This window comes from Alexandromys fortis, unplaced genomic scaffold (genome assembly GCF_014885135.2).
Source record: "Alexandromys fortis isolate MF-2015 unplaced genomic scaffold, M_Fortis_MF-2015_v1.1 scaffold_263, whole genome shotgun sequence".
Taxonomy (NCBI): domain Eukaryota; kingdom Metazoa; phylum Chordata; class Mammalia; order Rodentia; family Cricetidae; genus Alexandromys; species Alexandromys fortis.
In genome coordinates this window covers 462,343-486,722 of record NW_026068165.1, presented here as the reverse complement: position 1 = coordinate 486,722, position 24,380 = coordinate 462,343, and the positions used below count along the sequence as shown (strand labels likewise).

Sequence of the window (24,380 nt, the reverse complement as noted above, 5' to 3'; positions counted from 1 at the left end):
CGCTCTGTTCCTGAGCAACTACATTCTAGCCTGGCTCTGGCTCTGAGTCCCCCTCCCTCCCTCCTGAGCTGACTCTGGCCTTGTGATGTGAGAGCTGCACTCCCTTCCCTGGGCACCCTGGCTCTGGGGACACAGGGTCAGTCGGAGGCTTCTTAGCTTGGGGTCTGATGGGGGTGACAGCTCTTCCCTGCCCTGGGCAGGGAGCATAGTGAGGAAATACTGGACCAAAGCAATACTGAAAGCCAACTGGGCAAACTCCAAACCCTGCATCTCCATATCCGATGTCAAAACACTTTCCACATCTCCAACTCTGTTCTACTTTGTTGACTAAAACACCTCTTCCCCTTGGGCTGGTTCCACTCCCTGTTAGCAGCTCTCCTCAGCATGTACCCCAGGACTCGGGCATCTCCAACATCTTAAGTTCTCCAAGGCAATCCAGACTTCACCTTCACGGCCTCAGGCAATGGCCTCTCTAGGCCTCCATTCAGGGACACCCCTGACACATGCCTGGTCTCAGCAGCTTTCCTTAGGCATGGAAATTCCATAGCTCTGTCTTTCAATGCCTAAAACTTGCTCTGTAGACCAGGCTGGCCTCGGACTCACAGAGATCCGCCTGCTTCTGCCTCCCCAGTGCTGAGATTAAAGGTGTGCGCCACTACATCTGGCTCTAAGATTATTTTTTTTAGTTCCTTCTCACAAGTTGGAAGCTTAGCTGGGTGGAATCTTGCACCGAGGTCACCACTCCCTGTATTCCATTTCTTAATCGTTCATCTCCTAAACACAGGATTTAGCTGCACTCCACTTCCTGATGCTCTTTTTCTCCTCAGAATTTACCTTTTGCAATTTACCCTGCTCAGCTCATGCCTTTTCATTAGCCATCGTCATTAGAGTTACCACTAACATCCACACAGCAGAGTCCATACTAGGTTGAGATTTTTTTCTTTCTGCTAATGGAATCAATCCAAGACTCTTTACTTTAGCCTCAGGTAGACTCTTCAGGCAAGGGCAAAAGGCAGCCACTTTCTTCACCAAAATATCACAAGAACAATCTTTAGGCAGAATAGTAACATTCTTCTGCTCTGAAACCTCTCGAGTGAGTCCCTGACAGTTCAGCCAACTGTTATCACGTCTGTCTTCCATGCTTCTACTAGGATGGCACATTGAGCAGTGTTTAAAGCATTCCACAGCTTTCATAACCCAAAGAACCAAAGTCCAAACACCTCCAAACAAGTTCATGGGCAGGCCTATTACAGCAATACTCCAGACCTGTGTACCGACTTCTGTCTTAGTTAGGGTTTTTATGGCTGGGAAGAGACATTATGACCATGGCGACTCTCAAAGAGAAAACGTTTAATTTGGGTGAATTGCTTACAGTTGCAGAGGTTCCGTCCATATCATTACGAGGGGGTGCATGGCTGTGTGCAGGCAGACGTGGTGCTGGAGCTGGAGTGTGGCAGTGTCAGGATACTGGGTGATATCCTGAGCACAGGAGACCGCAAAGCCCGCACCTACAGTGGCACTTTTCCTCCAACCAAGCCACACCTCCGAAGAGTGCCACTCTCTATAAGATTATGGGTGCCAGTTACATTCAAACTACCATACTTGGTTTATATAGCAAGCTCTAGGTGGGGTAGGGCTACATTGAAGACCCTGTCTCAACAAACAAACAAATAAACAAGACCCTGAATGATTCAGGTGTGTGTTTCTGCAGATGATTGTTCTAAGGACAGGTTGGTACCGGATATTGTCCTCCATCACCCGCTTCCCTGTTATTCTCTCACTGTTAGGATGGATATTGATCTCAGGGATTCGCCTGTTCTCTCCCTCTCCTGTGACGAGTTACAGGTGCACACACCCAGCTTTTGCATGGGTGCTGGAGACCCACGTTCAGGCTTTCAGCTGAAGCAGTAGGCAGCTTACTGACTGAGTCATTTCCCCAGTCCTTGTAGCCACAGTTTCATTCTCTAACTCTGTGGGAAAAGTTTTTGATTCCACACAGAAGTGAGGCCGTGCAGCATTTTTTTTATTTTTTATTGAAAAATAAAATAAAAAAAATTCCGCCTTCTCCCAGCCTCCCATTTCCCTCCCCTTCCTCCCATACCACTCCCCTCCCCCCACTCCTTTCTCCCTCCCTCTCCAGTCCGAAGAGCAGTCAGGGTTCCCTGCACTGTGGAAAGTCCAAGGTCCTCCTCCCTCCATCTAGGTCTAGGAAGGTGAGCATCCACACTGGCTAGGCTCCCACAAAGCCAGAACATGAGGTAGGATCAAACCCCAGTGCCATTGTCTTTGGCTTCTCATCAGTCCTCATTGTTCAGAGAGTCCGGGTTTATCCCATGCTTTTTCAGTTCCAGTCCAGCTGGCCTTGGTGAGCTCCCAATAGATCAGTCCCTCTGTCTCAGTGGGTGGGTGCACCCCTCATGGATAGAGTCTCTCTACATAGCTCTGGCTGACCTGGAACTCACCATGTAGACGAGGCTGGTCTCAGACTCACAGAGATCTGTCTACCTCTACCTCCCAAGTGCTGGGATTAAAGGTGTGTGCCACCACCATGCCCAGCTAGTATTTTTATCTTTATGTGACATATTTCACTTGCATGATGTCTTCTGATCTTATCCATGCTGTGTTCAGTGGGGGTAGGTAACATCTTATTGTAATATTTTATATCCGTATTGCAGTTTCTTTATCCGTTGGCTGGTTAATGGACATTTTTTCTTTTCTTTTTTTAAAGATTTATTTATTTATTATGTATACAACATTCCTTCCATGTTTGCTTGCATGCCAGAAGAGGGCACCAGATCTCATTATAGATGGCTGTGAGCCACCATGTGGTTGCTGGGAATTGAACTCAGGACCTCTAGAAGAGCAGCCAGTGCTCTTAACCTCTGAGCCATCTCTCCAGCCCCTGGACAATTGTTTTCATTCCACGAAAAGTTCCGCCATCAAGAGGGGAGTGCAGCCGGGCAGTGGTGGCGCACGCCTTTAATCCCAACACTTGGGAGGCAGAGAGGCAGGCGGATATTTGTGAGTTCGAGACCAGCCTGGTCTACAAGAGCTAGTTCCAGGACAGGCTCCAAAACCACAGAGAAACCCTGTCTCGAAAAACAAAAAAAAAAAAAAAAAAAAAAAAAAAAAAAAAAAAAAAAAAAAAGAGGGGAGTGCAAGTGTCTTTATGTGGAACCATCCCCTTCCCTGCAGTTATCACCCAGAAGTTAGATGGCTCCTTTTGCGGTTTACTTTTTAATTTCTTTAGGCGATGTCATTCTATTTCTTCAGTGGCTGCTCCAATATGCATTCTAGTGTTGGGTTATTTTTCTCCCAAAGTCCTAGGGGACTATAAAAAAATGTGATTAAAACATCAGAGCAGGAGGAAGCACTTCCTGGATGGTGGAGTCAAGCCAGGAGTCATTAGCAAAAATGGTCAAAATAAAAGTTTCTCAGAACCCTAGAAGAGAGCCTAAGATATATCAATCACAAGTGATCCTCCTGCTCGTCTCCTAGAGAAATGGCTGAGTGTTTGTGAGAGCAGCCAGTGTGGTGGAAGGAGTAGCTGAAGGCGTCTCATCTTCACCCTTTCCCACTTCCAGCCTTGAGCAACCTCAGGCCCGCTGTAAAACCAGCAGCTCCTGCAGGCGGTCGGCGGTCGGCAGGCTTCGCGCCTCCTAAAGTCTCTGTTTGCAAACTGCCAGAACAGCCTCATTCACAGGGCTGTCGGTGGTAATTTTAAAGTTCCATTTCCTCGGTGGTGCTACTCACTGAAGCAGACGACGGACTGGCCAGACTTTATGATGAAATTCTAGGGATGTCCAGAGGGGCCTTTTTAGCAGCTCTTACTCAGTCCCCGGATCTTGTGGCAGCATCCGTGCACAGTTGAGAATCTCTCACCTCTTGGCTCACCATAAGGCGCTGCTCGACCAGGAAGTGAATTCCAGGTTAGAGGTCCAGCCTGCTGGTGTAGGGAAGGCAACCTCAGCGAAGGGTGGGGCACCTGAGCCCAGGAAGTCTCTGGTTTCTTTTGTGACTGCGAAGTCAGCCAGAAACTTTCGTGGTCATACATGGTCATAGAGACTTCCGAATCGGCCGAGGGAAGACACAGACAACAGCCGCCGCCGCCGCCGCCGCCACAAAAACAAAGAGCGGCGATGAAACCTGGTTTCTAGAACTGTAAGGTACACTATTTAACACGCCCAGTTTCCAATGAGAAATTTAAAGGGATACAAAGAAACAGAATAGCGTAGATGCTACAGGAGGCGTGGGAAAAGTATGCTTCCCTGCAGAAAACCAGATGGCAGAGCCATTTGGAAGATATTATTCTCATTGTTATAAGGTTAGTAAATCTTACTTGATTTTAGTAATCCGACTCTTCCTCGTTCTTATTTATTTATTTATTTTTGATCAGTTTAGCTACAAGATTGCTGATCTTTTGAAGAAGCACTTTTTGTTTTGTTGATTTTCTGTGTTTATTGTTTTCTTTATTTAAGCTTTAATCTTTATTTTTTCTTTCAGAATAGACTAAGCCCTCTACCTCTTATCATTTAAAGTTTTCTTCTTTTTTATTGATAATTTTTTAATTCAATCTTTTCTCATTTTACATAGCTATCCCATTCCCACTCCCTCCCCTCCTCCTGCCCCACCCTTCCCTCCACTCACCACATCCACTCCTCAGAAAGAGTAAGGCTTTCTTCCATGGGTGGTCGACAGAGTCTGACACTTCACTTCTAGGCAAGACCAAGGCTCTCCCTGCAATATCTAGGCTGAGCAAGGTATCCCTTCAAAGAGAATGTGCTTCATGGTACCAGTCCAAGCAGCAGGGATAAATCCTGGTCCCACTGCCAGTGGCCCCACAGCATCACAGCTGTCCCCCACATTCAGTGGTCCTTGTTTGAGCCTATGCAGATTCCCTCACTATCAGTCCAGAGTCAGTGAGCTCTCACTAGCTCAGGTCAGCTGTTTCTGTGGGTTTTCCCATCATGGTCTTGACCTCTTTGCTCATATTATCACTCCTCCCTCTCTTGGACTCTCGGGTAGCTCAGCCTGGTGTTTAACTGTGGATCCTCTGTATCTGCTTCCATCAGTTGTTGGATGAAGGTTCTGTGATGACAATTAAGGTAGTCATCAATCTGATTGCAGGGGAAGGCCAGTTGCTTCGGGGCTTAGCTGGGGTCATCCTTGAGGATTCCTAGGAATTTCCCTAGTGCCAGGTTTCTTGCTAGCCCCGTAATGGCTCCCTCAATCAAGATATCTCTTTCCTTTCTCTCCCTCTCTGTCCTTTCTTCTGCTTGAGCAACCCCCTACTCCACGTCGCCTCCTCCTTCCCCTACACCTCTCTCCATCCCCTTCCACCCTCCTTTCTCTCCCTCCCCCACACCTAATTTTCTCAGGAGATCTTCTCTGTTTCCTCTTTCCAGGGGGGCCATGTATGTTTCTCTTAGGATTCTCCTTGTTACCTAGCTTCTCTGGAATCATGGACTGGTTATCCTTTGCTTCACATTTAATATCCACTTATGAGTGAGTACATAACCATGTTTGTCTTTCTGAGTCTGGATTACCTCACTCAGGAAGTATTTATTTATTTAATATTTATTTATTTTAAAATATTTATTTATTATGTATACAATATTCTGTCTGTGTGTATGCCTGCTGGCCAGAATGATGGTTGTGAGCCACCATGTGGTTGCTGGTAATTGAACTCAGTACTTTTGGAAGAGTAGGCAATGCTCTTAACCTCTGGGCTATCTCTCCAGCCCCGAAGTTTTTTTTTTTCCTAGTTCCACCCATTTGCATGCAAATTTCAAGATATCATTTTTTTTTTACTGCTGAGTAGTACTCCATTCTGTAAATGTACATTTTCTTTATACGTTCATCAGTTGAGGGAGATCTAGGTGTTTCCAGGTTCTGACTATAACAAATAACGCTGCTATGAACACAGTTGAGCAAATGTCCTTGCGGTATGAATGTACATCCTTTGGGTCTATGCCCAAGAGTTGCTGCGGGATATTTTGTTTGTGCTTTAACAAATAAAGCTTTCCTGAAGAGTGGAGTGCGGACCTAACCACTTTAGTTAGCCATGGAGGTCAGGCGGTGGTGGCGCACACCTTTAATCCCAGCACTCAGGAGAAAGAGGCAGATGGATCTCTGTGAGTTCTAGGCCACCCTGGGCTCCATGAGATGGAATCAGCCTAAAAGTTTCAAGCAGTGGTGGCACACACCTTTATTTCCAGCACTCGGGAGGTGGAGACGGGAATTGGTATGGCTGGGTGGAGAGAGGAATATAAGGCGGGAGGAGACAGGGGCTCAGGATTCAGTCTGAGAAGTTTCCTGGAGAGACGCTCAGTCTGAAGACTTGTAGAGACAGGATACCCCATTCGGTCTGAGGATTTTGTAGGGGTAAGAACTAGTAGCTGGCTGCTCTGCTTCTCTTGTCTTTCAGTTTTCACCCCTAACATCTGATCTAGGTTTTTATTATTAAGAACAATTGGAATTCAAGCTACAAGTTGCCACGACCATGATGTCTCTTCCCAGTGAGAGAACACGGACTAAGACAGAAGTACTTAGTGATTGATGGCAGACGGTCCAGCCCATGGTGGGTGGTGTCGTCTCTGGGCTGGTGGTCCTGGGTTCTATGTGAAAGCGGACTAATCAAGCCATGGGGAGTAAGCCAGTAAGCAGCAATCCCTCCATGGCCTGTGCATCAGATCCTTTGCCTAGGATTCTGTCCTGGGTGAGTTCCTGTCCTGACTTCCTTTGATGATGAACTGTGATGTAGAAGTATAAGCAAAAAGACCCCCAAACCAAAACCCAACAAAAACAAGCAAACAAACAACAAAGAAAAACAAAACAAAAACTCCCATTGCTTCCAAATTGCTTTTTGGTCATGGTGTTTCACTGAAGCGATAGAATCCCTAGTTGAGACCCTCACAATGTGTAGAAGGGAAGTGGTGTATTCCTAAATAATCATGAGTCAGGGAAAAGTTCATGGTTGTAAACATCTCTGTATCAAGCTTTTTCAGAACTAAAAATTTCTCTCTCTCTCTCTCTCTCTCTCTCTCTCTCTCTCTCTCTCTCTCTCTCTCTTTCTGGGACTGGATTTCGCTGTGTAGCCCTGGCTGTCCTGGAACTCGCTTTGTAGACCAGGCTGGCCTCAAACTCACAGAGATCCTCCTGCCTCTGCCTCCCGAGTGCTGGGATTAAAGGCGCCACCACTGCCTGGCAACTTCCACATTGCTAATGACATTCTCCATGAAGTGAAAAGACAGTCCATGGAGGAGAATGTGTTTGAAAGTTACAACTTAGAAGAGATCAGTGTCCAGAATACAGTGTTGTGCTACAAGTTAGTAATACAATGAGGAATAATTAAGACATGGGGGAAGGGCCCTGGAAAAGCTGCTCGTGGTTAGGAATGTCCACCACTCTTGTAGTAAACTCCCAGGCTGGTTCCCAGCCCCCTTTCCCGCGACTGCCTGTGACATCAGCTCCGGGGTTGTCACCTCTGGCCTCCTTGTATTCACTTGCATGTACCCCGTCACTATGCACCCAGACTAAAAAAGAATAAAAATAAGTTAAAAAAACAAAACCGAGGAGAGGATTGTGCGGATGTTTCTCCAGGGAAGATGCAAAAATAGCCTTAGGCACACAGAAGCTGACCAACATCATCCACATTGGGGATGAAGATAAGAACTGCGCCGAGATGAGAGGTAAGATGATTAAAGAGAATGACAGCTATTATGAGGACGCAGACTCTGGAAGCTAATTCGCCGTGGGTGGGACTGTAAGCTGGCACAGCCATTCTGGAAACGGTCTGACGGTTTCTTCAGACACAGCCTAGAGTTACTGCATGACTCGACAATTTTATTCCTAGGCATGCATCCAAGAAATTTGAAAACATTGGTTCGCACAAAAACTTTTACATGGAAGTTCACAGTAATTGTTTATAATACATGTATAATCAATTCAAATACCCATGAACCAATGAACACATAAATAAGTATAATGTATTCATATAGTGGAATATTATTTGGTATATAAAAAGGTAAAAGCCCAAAGGCAAAAGATTGACAGGATAATTTAATTTAAAAAAAGCTGACTAGAAACAAGCCAAGCTAAGGCTAGGCATTCATAAGAAATCGTAAGTCTCTATGTGTTTCTTTGGGAGCTGGGTAGCTGACCCCCAAAGATCAAAGAGTAAAGAATAATAATAATAAAAACCCAAAAACTACATTTTGGAGCCCAATGTTGGACTCCTTGAATATCTCTAGGGGCCCCAGAGAAAGCTGAAAAAAAAAAAAAAAAAAGAAAAGGGATACGGCCCCTCTAAGAAACTGCCTTACAGCAGAGCATTTAAAAACAGCCTTTTCCACGCTAAATAGAAACAAAAAACTAAGTAAAGACGCCTGTCACAGCGCAGGGCACTGGCATTCCAGAGCTGGGGGGTTGAATGAAGTTCCAGGTCAAACACCTCCGACAGGCCTGGGAGGTGGGTGGTTTAGGTTTGGCTTTCACAACCCGAGAAGTGGGAGGAGCCAGTTCACAACACGGAGGAGCCAGCTGTAGTTTAGCAGTTTAAAGTTTGCTCACAGGGTCCCAAAAGACTAGAGTTACACAGTAAAAGACAGATCCAGACGGAAAAAAATAGCTCTAAACAGGTTCCAGGTGTGTTTATCAGTGGCGTAGGCTTAAGAAAAGAAAATGGGTGGAATTTATACACATTAGAATACTACTCAGCGGTAAAAAACAATGACTTCTCGAATTTTGCATGCAAATGGATGGAAATAGAAAACACTATCCTGAGTGAGGTAACCCAGACCCAAAAAGATGAACATGGGATGTACCCACTCATAATTGGTTTCTAGAGATAAATAAAGGTCAGTGAGTTTATAATTTGATCTCCTAAAGAAGCTAAAGAAGAAGGTGATCCCAAAGAAAAACATATAGCTATCCTCCTGATTATGGGAAGTAGACAAGATTGCCGGGCAAAAAATGGGATCTTGGTGGTGGCGTGGGAAGGGGTAAGGGGAGATGGGGAGAGAAAAGTGAGAAGGGGAGGTTGGGGGGAACTTGGGAAACGGGATGTTTGGGATAAAGGAAGGTTGGATAGGGGAGCAGGGAAGCACACATCTTAATTAAGGGAGCCATCTTAGGGTTGGCAAGAGATTTGGTGCTCCCAGGTGCCCAGGGCGATGTCCCCAGTTAGTTCCTGGGGCAGCTGAGGACAGAGAACCTGAAATGACCCTATCCTATAGCCATACTGATGAATATCTTGCATATCACCATAGAACCTTCATCTGGAGATGGATGGAGATAGAGACAGAGACCCACACTGGAGCACCGGACTGAGCTCCCAATGTCCCAAGGAGGAGCAGAAGGAGGGAAAATATGAGCAAAGAAGTCAGGACCACGAGGGGTGCACCCACCCACGGAGACAGTGGGGCTGATCTATTGTGAGCTCACCAAGGCCAGCTGGACTGCGACTGAAAAAGCATGGGATAAAACCGGACTCTCTGAATATGGCGGACAATGAGGGCTGCTGAGAAGCCAAGGACAATGCCACTGGGTTTTGATCCTACTTCATGTTCTGGCTTTGTGGGAGCCTAGCCAGTTTGGATGTCCACCTTCCTAGACCAGGATGGAGCGGGGAGGACTTTGGACTTTCCACAGGGCAGGGAACCCTGACTGCCCCTCAGACTGGAGAGGGAGGGGGAGAGGAGGGGGGGGAGGGGGAGAGGAGAGGGAGGAGGGGGGAAAAGGGAGACGGGGAGGAGGCGGAAAAATTTTTTTTCAATAAAAAATTATATTAAAAAAAAAGAAAAGAAAATGGGTATAGGCAGTCACAGAAAGAAATAAATAGCCTAAAAATAATAAAGTCTTTAAATAGAGAAATAAAGTTATATAAAAAGAGTAAACCGCATAACGTACAGGATCTGACCTGAAAGCCTGCTTCCTGTGGTTTCACGAACTCCATGGTACCGGAAAATACTACGTGATCTGCCAAGGGAGGGAAGCAATTAATGGTGCTACCCAGCTGCAACACCTATGAACCACAGCAGTGACTGGCGTAGCAAGACATTCCCGAAGATGCAGTAAGGGGCACTCATATGTTGCTTCTCACTGGGCTTCAGGCCTGCTCCGGAGGAGGGAAATCATGCGCGGTACTAGCAACCTAGCCTTGCGCGGTACTAGCAACCTAGCCTCATGCACGGTACTAGCAACCTAGCCTCATGCACGGTATTAGCAACCTAGCCTCATGCACGGTACTAGCAACCTAGCCTCATGCGCGGTACTAGCAACCTAGCCAGTTTTCCCAGCAAGCGAGACCATGAAAAGGATTTACCACTGCCGCTTGACTAGACCGACGCAATTCCTTTCTGCACCCTAAATCTCATTCTTACACCCACAGTAAAAGGATGTATCCTTTCGATGAGTTACCACCCTTCATCAAAAACCTCTCTACGGCAAACGGAGACTGCCACAAACCCCCACAACGGATCCCGTGCAGAGATCACCAGACTGTGGCGACTTCAGGCCCGAAAGATACATCTACATCATAGTTGCTGCGCCTGTGGTACAGGACACACGGTGACATTGTGGAAGGGGAACAGAAAGATGATCATGCCGGAATACCAGGAAGTCTATGGTGGCTACGTGAACAAGACATACGCAGTGGTGGTATCAGTGGACGTGTTAACCCGGAACGCAGATTTTATGAGGCGCCACCCCGACTCAAAGAACTGAAGGCAACTAGTGACTGTTTGAGAGGGAGAATTAGCGCCTCGAAAAACGGACTCAGCAGGTTGTAGTTATAAAATTGTGCATACATATATACATATATGTGTATATATATTTAACACTAATAAAGAGAAAGAGACTATCAATTTGAGGGGGGGCATGGGAGGGGTTGGGAGGGAGAAAAGGGAAGGACAAAGCGATGTATTTGTATCTTCATTAAAAGTGAATAAAATGTAAAAATTTTAAAATTTAAGAATAATTATTTCATGTATATGAATATTTTTCCTGCATGTATGTCAGCACCACTTGCATGACTGATGGCTGTGGGGGCCAGAGCAGGGCACTGGGGTCTCTGGAATTGGGGTTATGAATGGTCATGTGGGTGCTGGGAGTTGAACCCAGGTCCCCTGGAAGATCGGTCACTGCTCTTGCCTGCAGAGTCATCTCTCCAGCCTCACACCCCAAATCATAATGATTCTTTTATGTAACGTTTCCAGAATATATAAATCTATAGAGAGATACCAGTGTTAGTGGTTGCCAGCCGAGGTAAGAGGGAGAGGAAAGGGGAAGGCTGCTATGGTTACACAATTTCCTTTTGGCGTCATGAAAAAGTCCCCAAGTTGGTTAGTGGTGATGGTCATATCACCCTGTGAATCATCATCTAAAAGCCACCGAGTTGAATATGCTAAAGGAGTGGACTTTATGGCCTTAGGCTTCAATAAAACAGTAAAGAAAACAATAAAAATAAAAGTAAGAGTTCTTCTGTCGCCTCTCTCCAGAAAGAAAGAAGAAAGAAAGAAAGAGAGAAAGGAAGAAAGGAAGAGGGGCAGCAGTTTTTATTCTGGGTCTCCTCAGGAGGCACTCACAGCATCTCCAGCTTGGTATCACGATTGGTGGGAAGGTTGCTACTGACATCTAGTGGAGAAAGGACAAACGTTCTAAAATGCCTGTCTCTAAACGTTAATGGTGCTAGGGTTAAGAAATCGTGCCTTCAGGGAGCATAGGGTGCATCTGGTGCCTCCCACAGCCAGCGAGGACCTTCAGTGCGGTGACATCCGCTCTGCCGAGGGCCCAGAAAGCTCACGGTCAAGGCTGAACCACACCGTCTTTCTAGGACTGTCCTTGGGAGAAATTTCAGTCTGTCCTTAGTTTCAAGGACAGTCGTTCGCTGTTCTCTCTCTTGCCTGGAACTGTTAACTCTGCAATGGACTAGACTGCCCTTTTGGAGTTGGCTATTAAACAATTTTGAGACAGACTTGGGGGCCCGCCCATACAAAGGGCATAGGTCTTTGGGCGTTTTTTAGCTTTCTGCTGACTCCATTTTATATCACCGCTCTTAAAAAGTAATTTTCTTTCTCTTTTGTCCCCCGCCTTAAATCTTTGTTATAGTGCTGCATTTATGTGGTCTCATAAGCTACTTGTGTTGCACATAGGAATCATAGCTGCAGGATGGAGGTGGGAGGAGTCTGGCGGAGCTCTGGGTGATGAGCCGGGGCACTGAGGACCATGCCTGGGATCAATAACCTCTCCACAGGCCGCCTTCTCTCCAGCTCCGGGAGCCTGACTGCTGGCTGCAAGGCAGGGATGAGAGAGTGAGTGAGGTGTCTAGGACTGTGTAGGACAGCCTCTCCCGGTGCTGGAAGGATCTGGGTGCTCCAGAGGACAGGCAGCAAACGTGGGCCTAGATCTAGTCAGGAAGAGAAGAGGCTGACTGGGAGCTGAGATTTCGAGTCTTGGTTCCGTCTATATCGGCCACGTGACTTTGTAGTCATTTGGCTCTTAGCTTTCCTGTCACCGAAACAAGGCAGCAAGAAACACCTTCGAGGCCCAACACGCCAGGGCGGACGGGAGGACAAAGCCGGATATGACTCAAATGCTATGTTCATTGCTGAACAGCAAGTTTTTCTCTTTTCTTAAGTGCCGAGGGACAAAAATAATTATGAAGTTACCGGGGGCGGTAATTACTGCTGTGCTGTGTGCAGAAGCCCTCATTTATAGCAGGTAATTACAGCTGTGGAGTCCCTGGGGCCCGAAAGAGACAGGAAACTGAGGGTGACCTCAGGGGATTAATTAAAACTTAACAGCTTTAGGGAGAAAGTATTCGCTAATCATTCAGTTGCATCTGGGTGGAGGCTTGTTAGGAGAAACTATGACCTGAGCTGGCGTGGGGGGGTAGAAAGGCTGGTGCTTGGCCTGAGTTCTCTCAGGAGCTCTCTCTGGTTGCGTGTGAGGGCCTCACTCACCACTTTTTAAAAAACAAACAAACAAACAAACAAACAAATCTCAGCTCAGGCAAGGCAAGACGGGACCCAGGGCCAAAGGCTTTTCCAGGTGTGTGTGTGTTTTACGATCTCTCAGGAAAAGTCCAGCACGATAGCACAATGTTAGACTCTTGAGGCCATCTTAAGGACAGTTTCAGTTTTTGAATCATGTTTACTGAAGTATGAGATTACGTGCCGTAAAAGCGGTGCTGTTAAGTATAAGCTTGACAGATGCGCAGTCACGCCTCCGTAGTCAGTATATAGTCTCCGAGCTCCTCGAGACCCTTAGCAGCCTACCCTTCCCTGATCTGCTAAAGTCTCTGATCTGCTTCCTTTCCAAAGGGTCACGGCCCGTCACTAAATGGTCTCTCATTGGACAATGCGAATGCATATAAAATAACTGCAAAGCAAGCTGTAGACGTGAAAAACCTTTAAATCAATTTTCCTTAGTACGCCAATGAAATGAAGCCTGCTTTAAATTTTATAGATGCCTCAATGGCAATATATAAACCCCGTAAAGGAAAATATAGACCTACATGCATGCATACATACATACATACACTCCTCTAGAACAGCACTTCTCAACCTTTGAGTCGCGACCCCTCTCACAAACCTGTCTCCATAAGTATTTGCATTCCATTTTATAACAGTGGAAAAATGACAGTTATGATGTAGCAACGAAATAATTTTATGGTTGGGGGTCACCACAACACGAGGAACCATATTAAAGGGTCACTGCACTAGGAAGATTGAGAACCATTGCTCTAGAATAACGAGAGAATGGAATCTTTTTTTTTGTTTGTTTTTTTCAAGACAGGGTTTCTCTGTGGCTTTGGAGCCTGTCCTGGAACTAGCTCTTCTAGACCAGGCTGGCCTCGAACTCACAGAGACCCGCCTGCCTCTGCCTCCCGAGTGCTGGGATTAAAGGCGTGCGCCACCACTGCCCGGCGAGAGAATGGAATCTTAAACGAGCTTTGTAAATTGAAGCAGCTTACTCATAAAGTTGTCTTAAGACAGATGCAAAATAGCTACTTGAGGGCCTGGAGAGACGGCTCAGTGGTTAAGAGCATTGACTGCTCTTCGGGAAGACCTGGATTCACTTCCTGGCACCCACATGGCAGCTAACAACTGCCTATAGCTCCAAGATCTGACTCCCTCACACAGATATACATGCAGGCAAAACACCAATGTACATAAAATAAAAAAAATTAGCTAGTTTAGGTAGGGTGATTTGTTCTAAAACTGACCTTGAACTAAATCTTGGTCACATTTGTAGAGTATATGAGGCAATAAAGAAGGTCTTTGGTGTTGATACTAAGGCAAGTTTCTGGCTAGGGCTGACCCACAGAAAACTTTAAATACTGGAACTGAATTCTATAAACAATGAGTCTGAATTCTACAGAACTTCTCTAAGGGACCAACTCAGCTACAAGGCAGAGGCACAGGATGCTCATAGATGTTCCTAGATATGCCATGGGGCTGCCTTAAAATCCACCCTGCTCCTGCCATGGAAAAGATAAGGAACACCCAAGCCATGATTCTGTGTGCACTCTGTTTTCTCCAAAGTGGCACCAGGAGTTTCTAGGCACCAACCTTAGGTTCACCAGCATCTTAGACACAGCCCCGCTGCACGGGGTTGAGCTGTGGCTGACACCACACTCATTCCCAACTTCTGTGGTGTTGACTAATAGCTGCTGGTTCCTTCTGTTGCTCTTCAGTTCCCTCTCCATGACTCCTGCCTGCCCCTCCGCAGGTGCATATCTCCGAGGCTGCGTCAGCCACCTACAGGGTATGTGTGTGGAAACGTCACCCTCGAGGTGATAGTGCCGATTCTCTGAGTGAGCAAGCATTCCCAAGCACCCAGGGCCTTGTCCTGGGCTTCCTCATACCTTGTCCTTCACTCTTCCGTGCTCAGGGTCTCTGCCTTGGGGACATCAGCGGTTGCTGCCTAACTGGTTGTAGTGCCGTTGTTCTAGCTGGAGCGAAGGTGTTTGAAGAAGAGACTTGTGTTCCTCCTTCAGGCTATCAGATCATTAAAACAACCGTTCCCCACAAACTGTCATTTTCCAGGGATCGTCAGATGAAAGATGGAAAAAGCGGAGGCCCAGTGTTGGGCGGGGGGGGGGGGGGGGGGGGGGGGGGGGGGGGGGGGGGGGGGGGGGGGGGGGGGGAGGGGATTGGCTCCCAGAATTTTAGAGCAGCTCTGACTCTGACACTTCATAGGCCACCTTGTGAGAGGGGCTGGAGCTGTGGCAATAATGACGGAGGGATCACACCTTGACCAGGACTGCAGAGCTGTGCAAACCTCTTTTTGTGCTAATATTTTATGTACTGTTTTCACTATTGTATGCGCAATGCATCATATATATGTAATTATTTGTTTATGTATTTTATGTATATGAGAACTCTATCTGCATGTACATCTACAGAAGAGGGCATCGAATCTCATTACAGATGGTTGTGAGCCACCATGCGGTTGCTGGGAATTGAACTCAGGACCTCTGGAGCAGCAGCCAGTGCTCATAATCCCCGAGTCACAAAAGACCAACAAAAACCTACGTAATCATTCAAATTCACCCACTCATTCTTGTTAATACTCTGGTATGTCTGTATCCCTCTACCAGAAGAACTTTTGTATTGAAAACTTAATGTTTTTTTTTTCTTTTAGCAATGTATTCCAAGCTTCTTCTCATGTCAGCAAACAAACTTTTAAGCCTTGTGACTTGACTATAATGTCAGCATTCCAGACGCTTAGGCAGGAGAATCATGAGTTAGAGCCCAGCCTGGGCTACCTCTAGCAAAAAACAAAATACTCCCCAAATGTTCTCTCCTAAAGAGAAAAACTCAAACATAAAATTCCTTAACAAAGTGTGTGTGTGTGTGCGTGTGCGTGTGTGTGCACGTGTGTGTGCGTGCGCGCGCGCGTGTGTGTGTGTGTGTGTGTGTGTGTGTGCGTGTGTATCTTCACACAAGCATTTGGATTTCAGAAGTCAGCACTGGATGTTTTTCTCAGTTGTCTTTAATTTTTTTTTTTTTTTTGAAACAGGTTCTCTCGATGAACCTGGGGCAGGTGATTTTGCTCTACTGATTGGCCGGCAGGCTCCTGGAATTGACCTATCTCTCCGTCCTCAGTGCTGGAATTGTGGGTAGATCACTGTGTCTTTTTTCTTTTCTCTTTCCTGTTTATATGGACACCGAGGATCTGAATGCAGCTTGCAAAGCAAATGCTGAGCTTCCTTCCGAATCCTCCCTGTCATTCCTCACAGCGCCTCTATCCCCCCAGAAACCTTTCAAAGAGTAACATTTCAATTTAGAATAGTTTTTAATTAAAAGAAGTTAGTTGCCAATAGCATCTAGAATTCCCATGTACTAAACCCTTTGTTTATTAATAACACTTGAAATTAATATGGCATTTTATCACTATTAATGAACTAATGCATAATGACTAACTAACGTCTGCATTTTATTCAGATTTCCTTAGTTTAAACAATTTTGTTGTTTTATTTTGTATGGGTGCTTTGCTTTCATGTATGCAACACATGTGTGCCTGGAGCACTCAGAAGCCAGACGAGGGCATCAGATCCCCTGGGACTGAAGTTACAGACAGCTGTGAGCTGCCATGTGGGTGCTGGGGAATCAAACCCAGTCCTCTGAAAGAGCAGCCAATGCTCTTAACCACTGAGCTGTCTCTCCAAGCCCCCAAGATTTCTTTAGTTCTTACTTGATATCCAAGACTCCACCCAAGAGAACATATTCCATTACTTGTCGCGTTTCCATAGTTACTCAGATTGTCTTGTTTTGGTGACCTCCACTGGAGTCTGGGAGATGTTTTCCTCATGGATCTATAGGAAGAAAGACACAGAGATGATGTTTTCCTTATATCCTAACGAACACACAAACTTCAGTCTTGACCAGTGTTGATGCTGACCTTGTCACTTCACTGATCTATGTTTTATGCTCTTCCCTCACTTCTACTAGAAACTGTACAAATCCCACACTAATGAGTACAGACTTGGGTTCTTCCACTTTGAGGCAGAGTCCAGAAATCAGTGTTGGATATTTTCCTCAGTGGCCAGCTAGTTTTTGTTAATGTGCCACCGACTAGAGTTGTCAGAGAAGACTTCCCTCAGTGATGGGTCGGAAGAAGAAAGAAGCCTTTTCTTTCCCAAGTTGCTTTTGGTCATGTGTTTTATCACAGCAATCGAAAGCCTATCTAAGACAGAGGGCAAACTAATAACTAAATTATTTGGATATTTTAGACATGGTCTCTTACTCTGTAGCCCAGGCTGGCTTCAAGCTCAGAGTGATCTTTCTATCTCGGTCTCCCAGTACTAGAATTGTAGGTGTGAGCCCACCATGTCCACCTTGGAATTTTTAAATATTCAAAGGTATTTATTACCATTATACTTTTGTTTAAACTTTTATTTCAAATTTTGAAAAAGAATAAAATAATACCACAAACACTCAAACACCATTTTGAGTCCACCAACTTGTGTTTTCTCTCTTTTTCATATTCTTTCTACATTGTTAGAAGGTGTGTTGACCACAGTATAACCTTTTGTTCCTAGAATGCCAACATTAACCCAGACTCTTAGAAAAAGTATCATCTTAAGAACTAAAACTAAAAAGCAGGTGACTGCTCTAAATTAAGATTTATTGGTTTTTGAAAAATCTTATTTTGCGTCTTAGCTAACTTATGCAAAATATTAGATGTGGTAGAATAATTTTTTTTTAACACACCACTGATTGTCAGTGACCTTGTCAGAGGGGCAACAGGGAGCGGCAGGCAGCGACTGAAGTTCAAGGACCAGCCCCCAGGAGGGAACTCTCTGACTGGCGAACCTGTTCAGGCAAGGCCACAGGACCAGAGACCTTGAAACGTCTTTTACTTCTGCTGTGCCTTTACATGTTTGCTGTGGCTCTCTTTCTCTGGTTCTTGGCATGGTGTGAGTGGATGTGGGGAGACCCCGCCACTTCCCGTAGTATAGTGTGCTTATATCATGAATACATCCTGTTCTACCGGGAATTTTTATGTGTGGATTGTCAAGAAGATGCCTTTTCCCTAAGCTGTACTGTCTAACTGGTAATAATAATGTTAGTTTATACAGAGTTTTGATGAATAAAATTAAATACAAAGATATACTGTCCATTAGGGCCTATGATTCAGCTAAGGAGCTGCTTTAGATCACAGCTCTGGTTAATGATTAAGGAAAATAACTCAGCAGCCAGCTCTGATTCTCTTGATGCTGAAAAGATGTAGTCAAAGGGTTGGTGTGTACCATTAGCTGAAACAAACCTTCAAATAACTTCAGGTTAGAACAGATGCCTTGCTAATAGTTTTTAAGATAATTAACCCCAGAAAACAATCTGAAATTTATAGGGACACATAGTTGAGCTGTCTGATACATTAGACTAGGGTTGAAAATACAAAACACCCCGATTGTTGCTAGCTGGTGGATGATGAATTCCTTTCACCCATTCTTGACCTCAATTTTCTGATATAAGAAACTATTGATGAACGGGTATGCACCCTAAAGATTCAGAGTTCAGCTGACTGACTGTTTTTTATGTACATAAGTTTAGGTTTGTGGCTACTTTAAAATTCCTTAAAAGGTTACCTATCAAGATAGATAATAAAGTGATTGATTCTTTCTTTGTAACCAGTTTGTGGTCTGCCAACAAAAAAGGTGTCTGAGAAAAAAAAATGTTCCTTGCTTGCTCATGATCTAGTAATCTGTGACAGGAAACTTAGATGTATGTGGGCTGTCAGAATGACTCTTTTTAATCATGTAAGGGAGATAAAAACATGTTTTTATCTATAATCATTCACTTGAAAGAGGAATATAACCACTTTGTGACTCCTATATTGCCTAAAAGATTTTGTTGGGCATAAAAGCTGTGGAAAAACATGAGAGGGGAGAAATGGAAAATAGAACAGAGAATAAAGAAGGAAGCCATCAAGAGTGTCTTTCCCCCTAATGCCCTCAGATAAAAAAGCCCCCAGGTGGCAATACTTGGTCTCTCTCTCTCTCTCTCTCTCTCTCTCTCTCTCTCTCTCTCTCTGTATGTATGGAGGCCAGAAGAGGGCACTAGGTCCCCTGGACCTGACATAACAGGTGACTGAGAGCTGCTGGCATGGGTGATAGGAACAACTGAACTTGGGTCCTTTGCAGGAGCAAGTGCTCTTACCCACTGAGATATTGCTCCAATTTTAAACACACTAAAGGCTCTTTTCAGCACACACCTTTAATCCAATCCAAGCATCTGGAAGGTAGAGGTAGGCAGATCTCTGTGAATACAAGGCCTACTTAGGTTACTTATTGACTCTGGCCAACTAAGGCAGGATAGTGAGAGACTGTCTAAAAATAATAAAGCTTAAAAAAGTCAATTTCTTTCTTCTCATTTTTAGTTATGTGTCTGCCTTTGTGGGGGTGTGCGTATGTGAGTTCAGGTACTCTTGGAGGCCAGACATGGTCATGAGTTCTCCTGGGGCTTATGGAGTCAAAATGTAGCATTGTAACATAAAGCTGACCCCTGTGACGTCACAGGGAGCACTGTGTGGTCACATGATGACCAGACCATGAAGCATAGCGATGACATGTGATGTCATGACATAGCGCTGTGATGTCACAGTACAGCATTGGGGTAACACAATTATGATACCACAATCCAGGTGTCATGCCAAGATGTGCTTGAGAAGGCACGACTGAATAGTATCATGTAAAAGAAGTACTTTTAGATTTATTTTTTAATTATGTGTCAGTGTGTAGGTATTGGGAATTGGACTTGGGTTCTCTGGAAGAGCAGTCATTGCTCTTAACTGCTGAGTCGTCCCTCCAGCATGAGTTAGAAGCCAGAAGAGTGCGTTGGATCCCCTGGAGCTAGCATTAGGGTGGTTGTGAACCATGACATGGGTGGCAGGAATCTACTGGGTCCTTTGGAAGAGCAGTGTATGCTATTAATTTCTCATGCACCTTTCTAGTTCCTACGCTTTAAAAAATAATAATTTAATTTAAAAATTTATCATGTGGGGGTGTGTGTGCACACATTTGGGCAAGTGTGTGTACACACATGCAATCTATAGTATGCTTATGGAGACTCATTTGGAATTCTTTGTAAGAAATCTTTATTTTATGTGTATGTGCATTTTTCTGCACGTTCGTCTGTGTATAATATGTGTGCAGTATCTGAGGACGTGAAGAGGGTGTGTTGGATTCCCTGGAACAGACTGGCCATGAGCTGCCATATGGGTGCTGGGAACTGAAATCCACACCCCTAGAGAAGGAGCCAGCACTTTCAGTGCACAGCCATCTCCCTCCCTACTCCCCCCCACTTGGACTCTTTCTAACACCTGCACACCAGAAAGGGCCAAGCAGACAATGGGCTGCCTTGAATTGGAAGAACTTTCTGGATTATCCAACTGGGTTCCAAGCCACAGCCATGAAAAACATCCTTTCTTACTTAAGTGACATAATTGGAAGGACCTGTGTCTTGTCTTTATTCATCGGATACCCTCTCAGGTCGCCTCTGTTATCTGCCCTTGTGAACGTTGTCTTTCCAGCCGAGATCTGTAGAGCATTTCCCATTTCCGACACTGTGAGAAGGTTATTGCTTCCTTCTGCAGCTGGAGGGAGAGTCAAAGCCCTGTGCTGGGCCGGGAGTTCTTCCAGAATCGGCCTGATGTTATTTCAGTAGTTATTTTCTTTGCAGATTAACACTATTTTACAAAAAGGCTTACAAATGCTTGCCAGGCCCGGGAGTGTTGGGAGTATGGTCCAGTGAAGATGTCGGCCAATGTCCACAAGGCCCTGTGTCCCATCTCCAGCACTGGGAGAAAAGGTGTTTTCTAGGAATGGACAGAACACTAAGGAATAATTCTGTGATTGGGAAAGGCTTCTGTAGCCCTTGGGGCCAGGGATGGCAATCCCACCTAGAGAAGCTGGTCAAAGAGTTAGAGCCCAGCTCACTTTGTGCTTAGCACAAGGACCCTGTACACACCATTCCCCTCCACATGTGGTTTCTCTGCTGTGTCTGGGTGTGAGGAGGAGGATCCACCAGAACCCACTCAGCAGGGAGCTCAGGGTTAGGTGCCAGTGAAGAGGAAGAAGCCACTTCCTCCCTGCTTCTCCTTGTTTTCCATCTCCTCTACTTTCCTCCTCTGTTGAGAATTAGCTCTCCAGGGGACTGAACTGCTGTGATGTGCTCTGGAGGGGGCACTCTGAGGGCCTTGGGGATCCATCCGCAGGTAAAAGCTCCACAGCCTTTGTGGTCCTCGGTTCTGGGTTCCTGTCTCCTGCTCTTCCCTCTTCCCACTCACTTTCTGCATCTGGGCGTGCTCACTCTTCTTCTGCCAGATTATCTGCCTTTTGTTTGCTCACCCACTCTTTTGTCCACATCCCCAACACCTTCTAGAAGGAAACTGCTTTTGTCCCAGCTTTTCGCTCCTAGCTCCTGCCTGGGTGAGAGGAACAAAGTCTGTCTGAGAAATCTCGCAAGAGCAGGAAAATCGGCCAGGGTGCCTCACCTTTTCTGATTTTCCTTCCTCTTCCTTAGGTGTTTTATTTTATTTTTCTGGGTGGGAGGCAACAGCTGTCAAAATTCTAAGCCTTCACCTTAATATCTGCCTCAACATCTTCCTCAGCAATCTCATCAATATCATCATCAACATCCTCCTCAGCATCTTCTTCAGCATTCACCTCAGCGTCCTCCTCAGTATCCTCCTCAGCATCATCCTCGTCATCCTCCTCACATCCTCCTTAGCATCTTCCTCAACATCCTCCTCAGCATACTCCTCAACATCCTCCTCAGCATCCTCCTCAGCGTCCTCCTCATCGTCCTCCTCAACATCCTCCTCAGCATCTCCTCCTCAACATCCTCCTCAGCATCCTCCTAAGCATCCTCCTCAGCGTCCTCCTCAGCATCCTCTTCAACATCTCTTCCTCAGCGTCCTCCTCAGCATCCTCTTCAACATCTCTTCCTCAACATCCTCCTCAGCATCCTCCTCAACATCCTCCTCGGCATCCTCCTCAGCATTTCCTCCTCATAATCCTCCTCAGCATTTCCTCCTCATAATCCTCCTCAGCATCCTTCTCTTCATCCTCCTCAGGATCCTTCTCAGCATCCTCCTCGGCATCCTCCTCAGCATCGTCTCCAGCAAGCTGGGCTGCTCTCATGGACGACTCTTCATCCTCACTGCTGCAGCCTTTCTTTCTGGCTGACTGCACCCTCTCTAGCTCCTCTTTTGCTAGTCTGGCTTTGGGGAAATGGGAGGTGACAATGGTACGGAAGTAACAGAGTTCATTTTATTGGGATTCTCGGGTTTTGTCTTTCTCCAGGGCCATCTGTTTTGGGGTGTACTGTGTATCTATGTAGTTACCTTGCTGGGCAACTCTCTGATCATCCTGCTCACGCTGGCCGACTCAGCGCTCCACTCCCCCATGTACTTCTTCCTGCGTCACTTCTCTCTGGTGGAGATCCTCTACACCACTACCATCGTGCCGAGGATGCTGGCTGACCTGCGCTCTTCCCGCCCCACCATCCCCCGTGGCAGCTGCTTCACGCAGTTGTACTTCTTTGCCCTTTTCGGCATTACCGAATGCTGTTTGCTCACCGCCATGGCTTATGACCGATATGCTGCGATCTGCTGTCCACTGCATTATACTACCCTGATGAGCCAGGGAACGTGTGCCAGCATGGTGGGGGGCTCTTACCTTGCGGGCATCATCACTGGCACCACTCACTCTGTCTTCATCTTCACTCTGCCTTTCCGTGGCGCCAACACCATTCATCACTTCCTGTGTGACATCCTGCCTGTGCTGAGACTGGCTACTGCGAGCACTTTCTGGGGCGAAGTGGGGAATCTCTTTGTCACAGTCGCTTTTATCTTCACGCCCTTCTCGTTGATTGTGGCCTCTTATGCCTGTATTCTTGCCACTATCCTTGGCGTTGCCACGCCCCAGGGGCGATGGAAGATCTTTTCCACCTGCTCCTCGCATTTGTTTGTGGTCATACTCTTTTTTGGGACTGGGACTGTTGCCTATATGAGGCCTCAGGCAGGTTCTCTTGGGGACACAGACCAGATTCTTTCCTTCTTCTACACAGTTGTCACCCCCATGTGCAACCCTTTTGTCTACTCTCTGAGGAATAAGGAGGTCACAGGGGCCATGAGGCGGCTCATGAAGAGATACCTTTGGGGTCCTTGACCATACTCTACTTCCTCCCAAGATCTTGGAGGTAAGGGCCTGACCCCTGGATATTCTCAAGGTAAAGGAGAAGCTGAGGCGTCAGGGTGCAGTCTGCTGTGCATGGTGTGTCTCACTCAGCGTGAACATCCAAGACAATGGTCTATTGTGCATATTCAGGTATATTCAGAGCTCTGCTTCCTGGACCTGGCTTTCAGACCTTGACTGGGCTTCATTATAAGAGCAGAGCTGAAGACTGGAATGGAGGTCAAGGGGAAGGCAGCTGAGAGAAGCTTGTATGATGATGTCATTCCTGGTCGTAGTTGAGTGCCTTCCTGGGGTTGTGCTCTTGAGACATCTATCTTCCTGCTTCTCCCAGGAAGTTCTTATTGTAAGCCTTTCTCCCTGACTTCATTCACATGTCTGGGAAGGGACAGAGGCAGGGAGTAGCTGTTTGGTTTGCAAGTTCAGCTCCTGAGTCTTGTTTGGTATCATTGTGGGCTTGGTCTGTCCAATTACTTTTCTTCTGACTGATCCCTGTCTCTTTGGATCCTCCTGAGATGCTGGTGTTCTCTACTTAACTTCCTCCCCACCTGTGTTGATAGAAATGTTTTTCATCCCCTCCTTTGGTCTCAAGTCGAGCACACACCTCCCCACTTCCCCCATCTGAAGTCTGATGTGGCCTTCGAGTCTTGAAATGACACTTGTTTCTTGCAACAAACTATTTACTGTTTTCACCTGGTATGCACTTTCGTTATTGTTTGGAGGATTCTTGGAAAGCCTATTCTTGATTGCTCACGAACCCTCCCTCTGCTGTCAGTCACAGGTGGGAGAGGCAGAGGCAGAGTTGGGGAAAATGAACCCAAAGGAGAAAGGAAGCCTTGGAACCAGCATTAAGTTTCTTTCCCAGTTTGCAAACAGCAGCTCTGTTAGTGCTAAGAAATTTGCATACAGAAGAAAATATATCTAACAACAAAATGCTAATAATGTCTTTGGGGAATTACTACTGCCTGCTTTGGTTCTGCATTTGTATACATGCAAGTTCATGAAAATTAAAAGAGATTATATTGTCTGAACTGTGTTTTAACAGTTTCTGCTCTGTTGAAGACATTTGAGCACCGCTCCATGACTCCCAGAGCATGTCTTCAGTGTCTCTGTGTTATTGTACAGTGTGGGTGTCTGATAACCTTAAGAAATATCCTGTCTTCGCAATTAACTT

At 46.0% G+C, this 24,380-nt stretch overlaps 1 protein-coding gene across 1 annotated transcript; it reads left to right on the top strand.

Annotated features, from left to right (window-relative positions):
• Window positions 1-22,243: 22,243 nt before the first annotated feature.
• Or10p1 (olfactory receptor family 10 subfamily P member 1) lies at window positions 22,244-23,182 on the top strand. The gene has a single exon (XM_050128046.1). The coding sequence runs from the start codon at window positions 22,244-22,246 to the stop codon at window positions 23,180-23,182; it is 939 nt and encodes a 312-aa protein (XP_049984003.1).
• The last annotated feature ends 1,198 nt before the right edge of the window (window positions 23,183-24,380 follow it).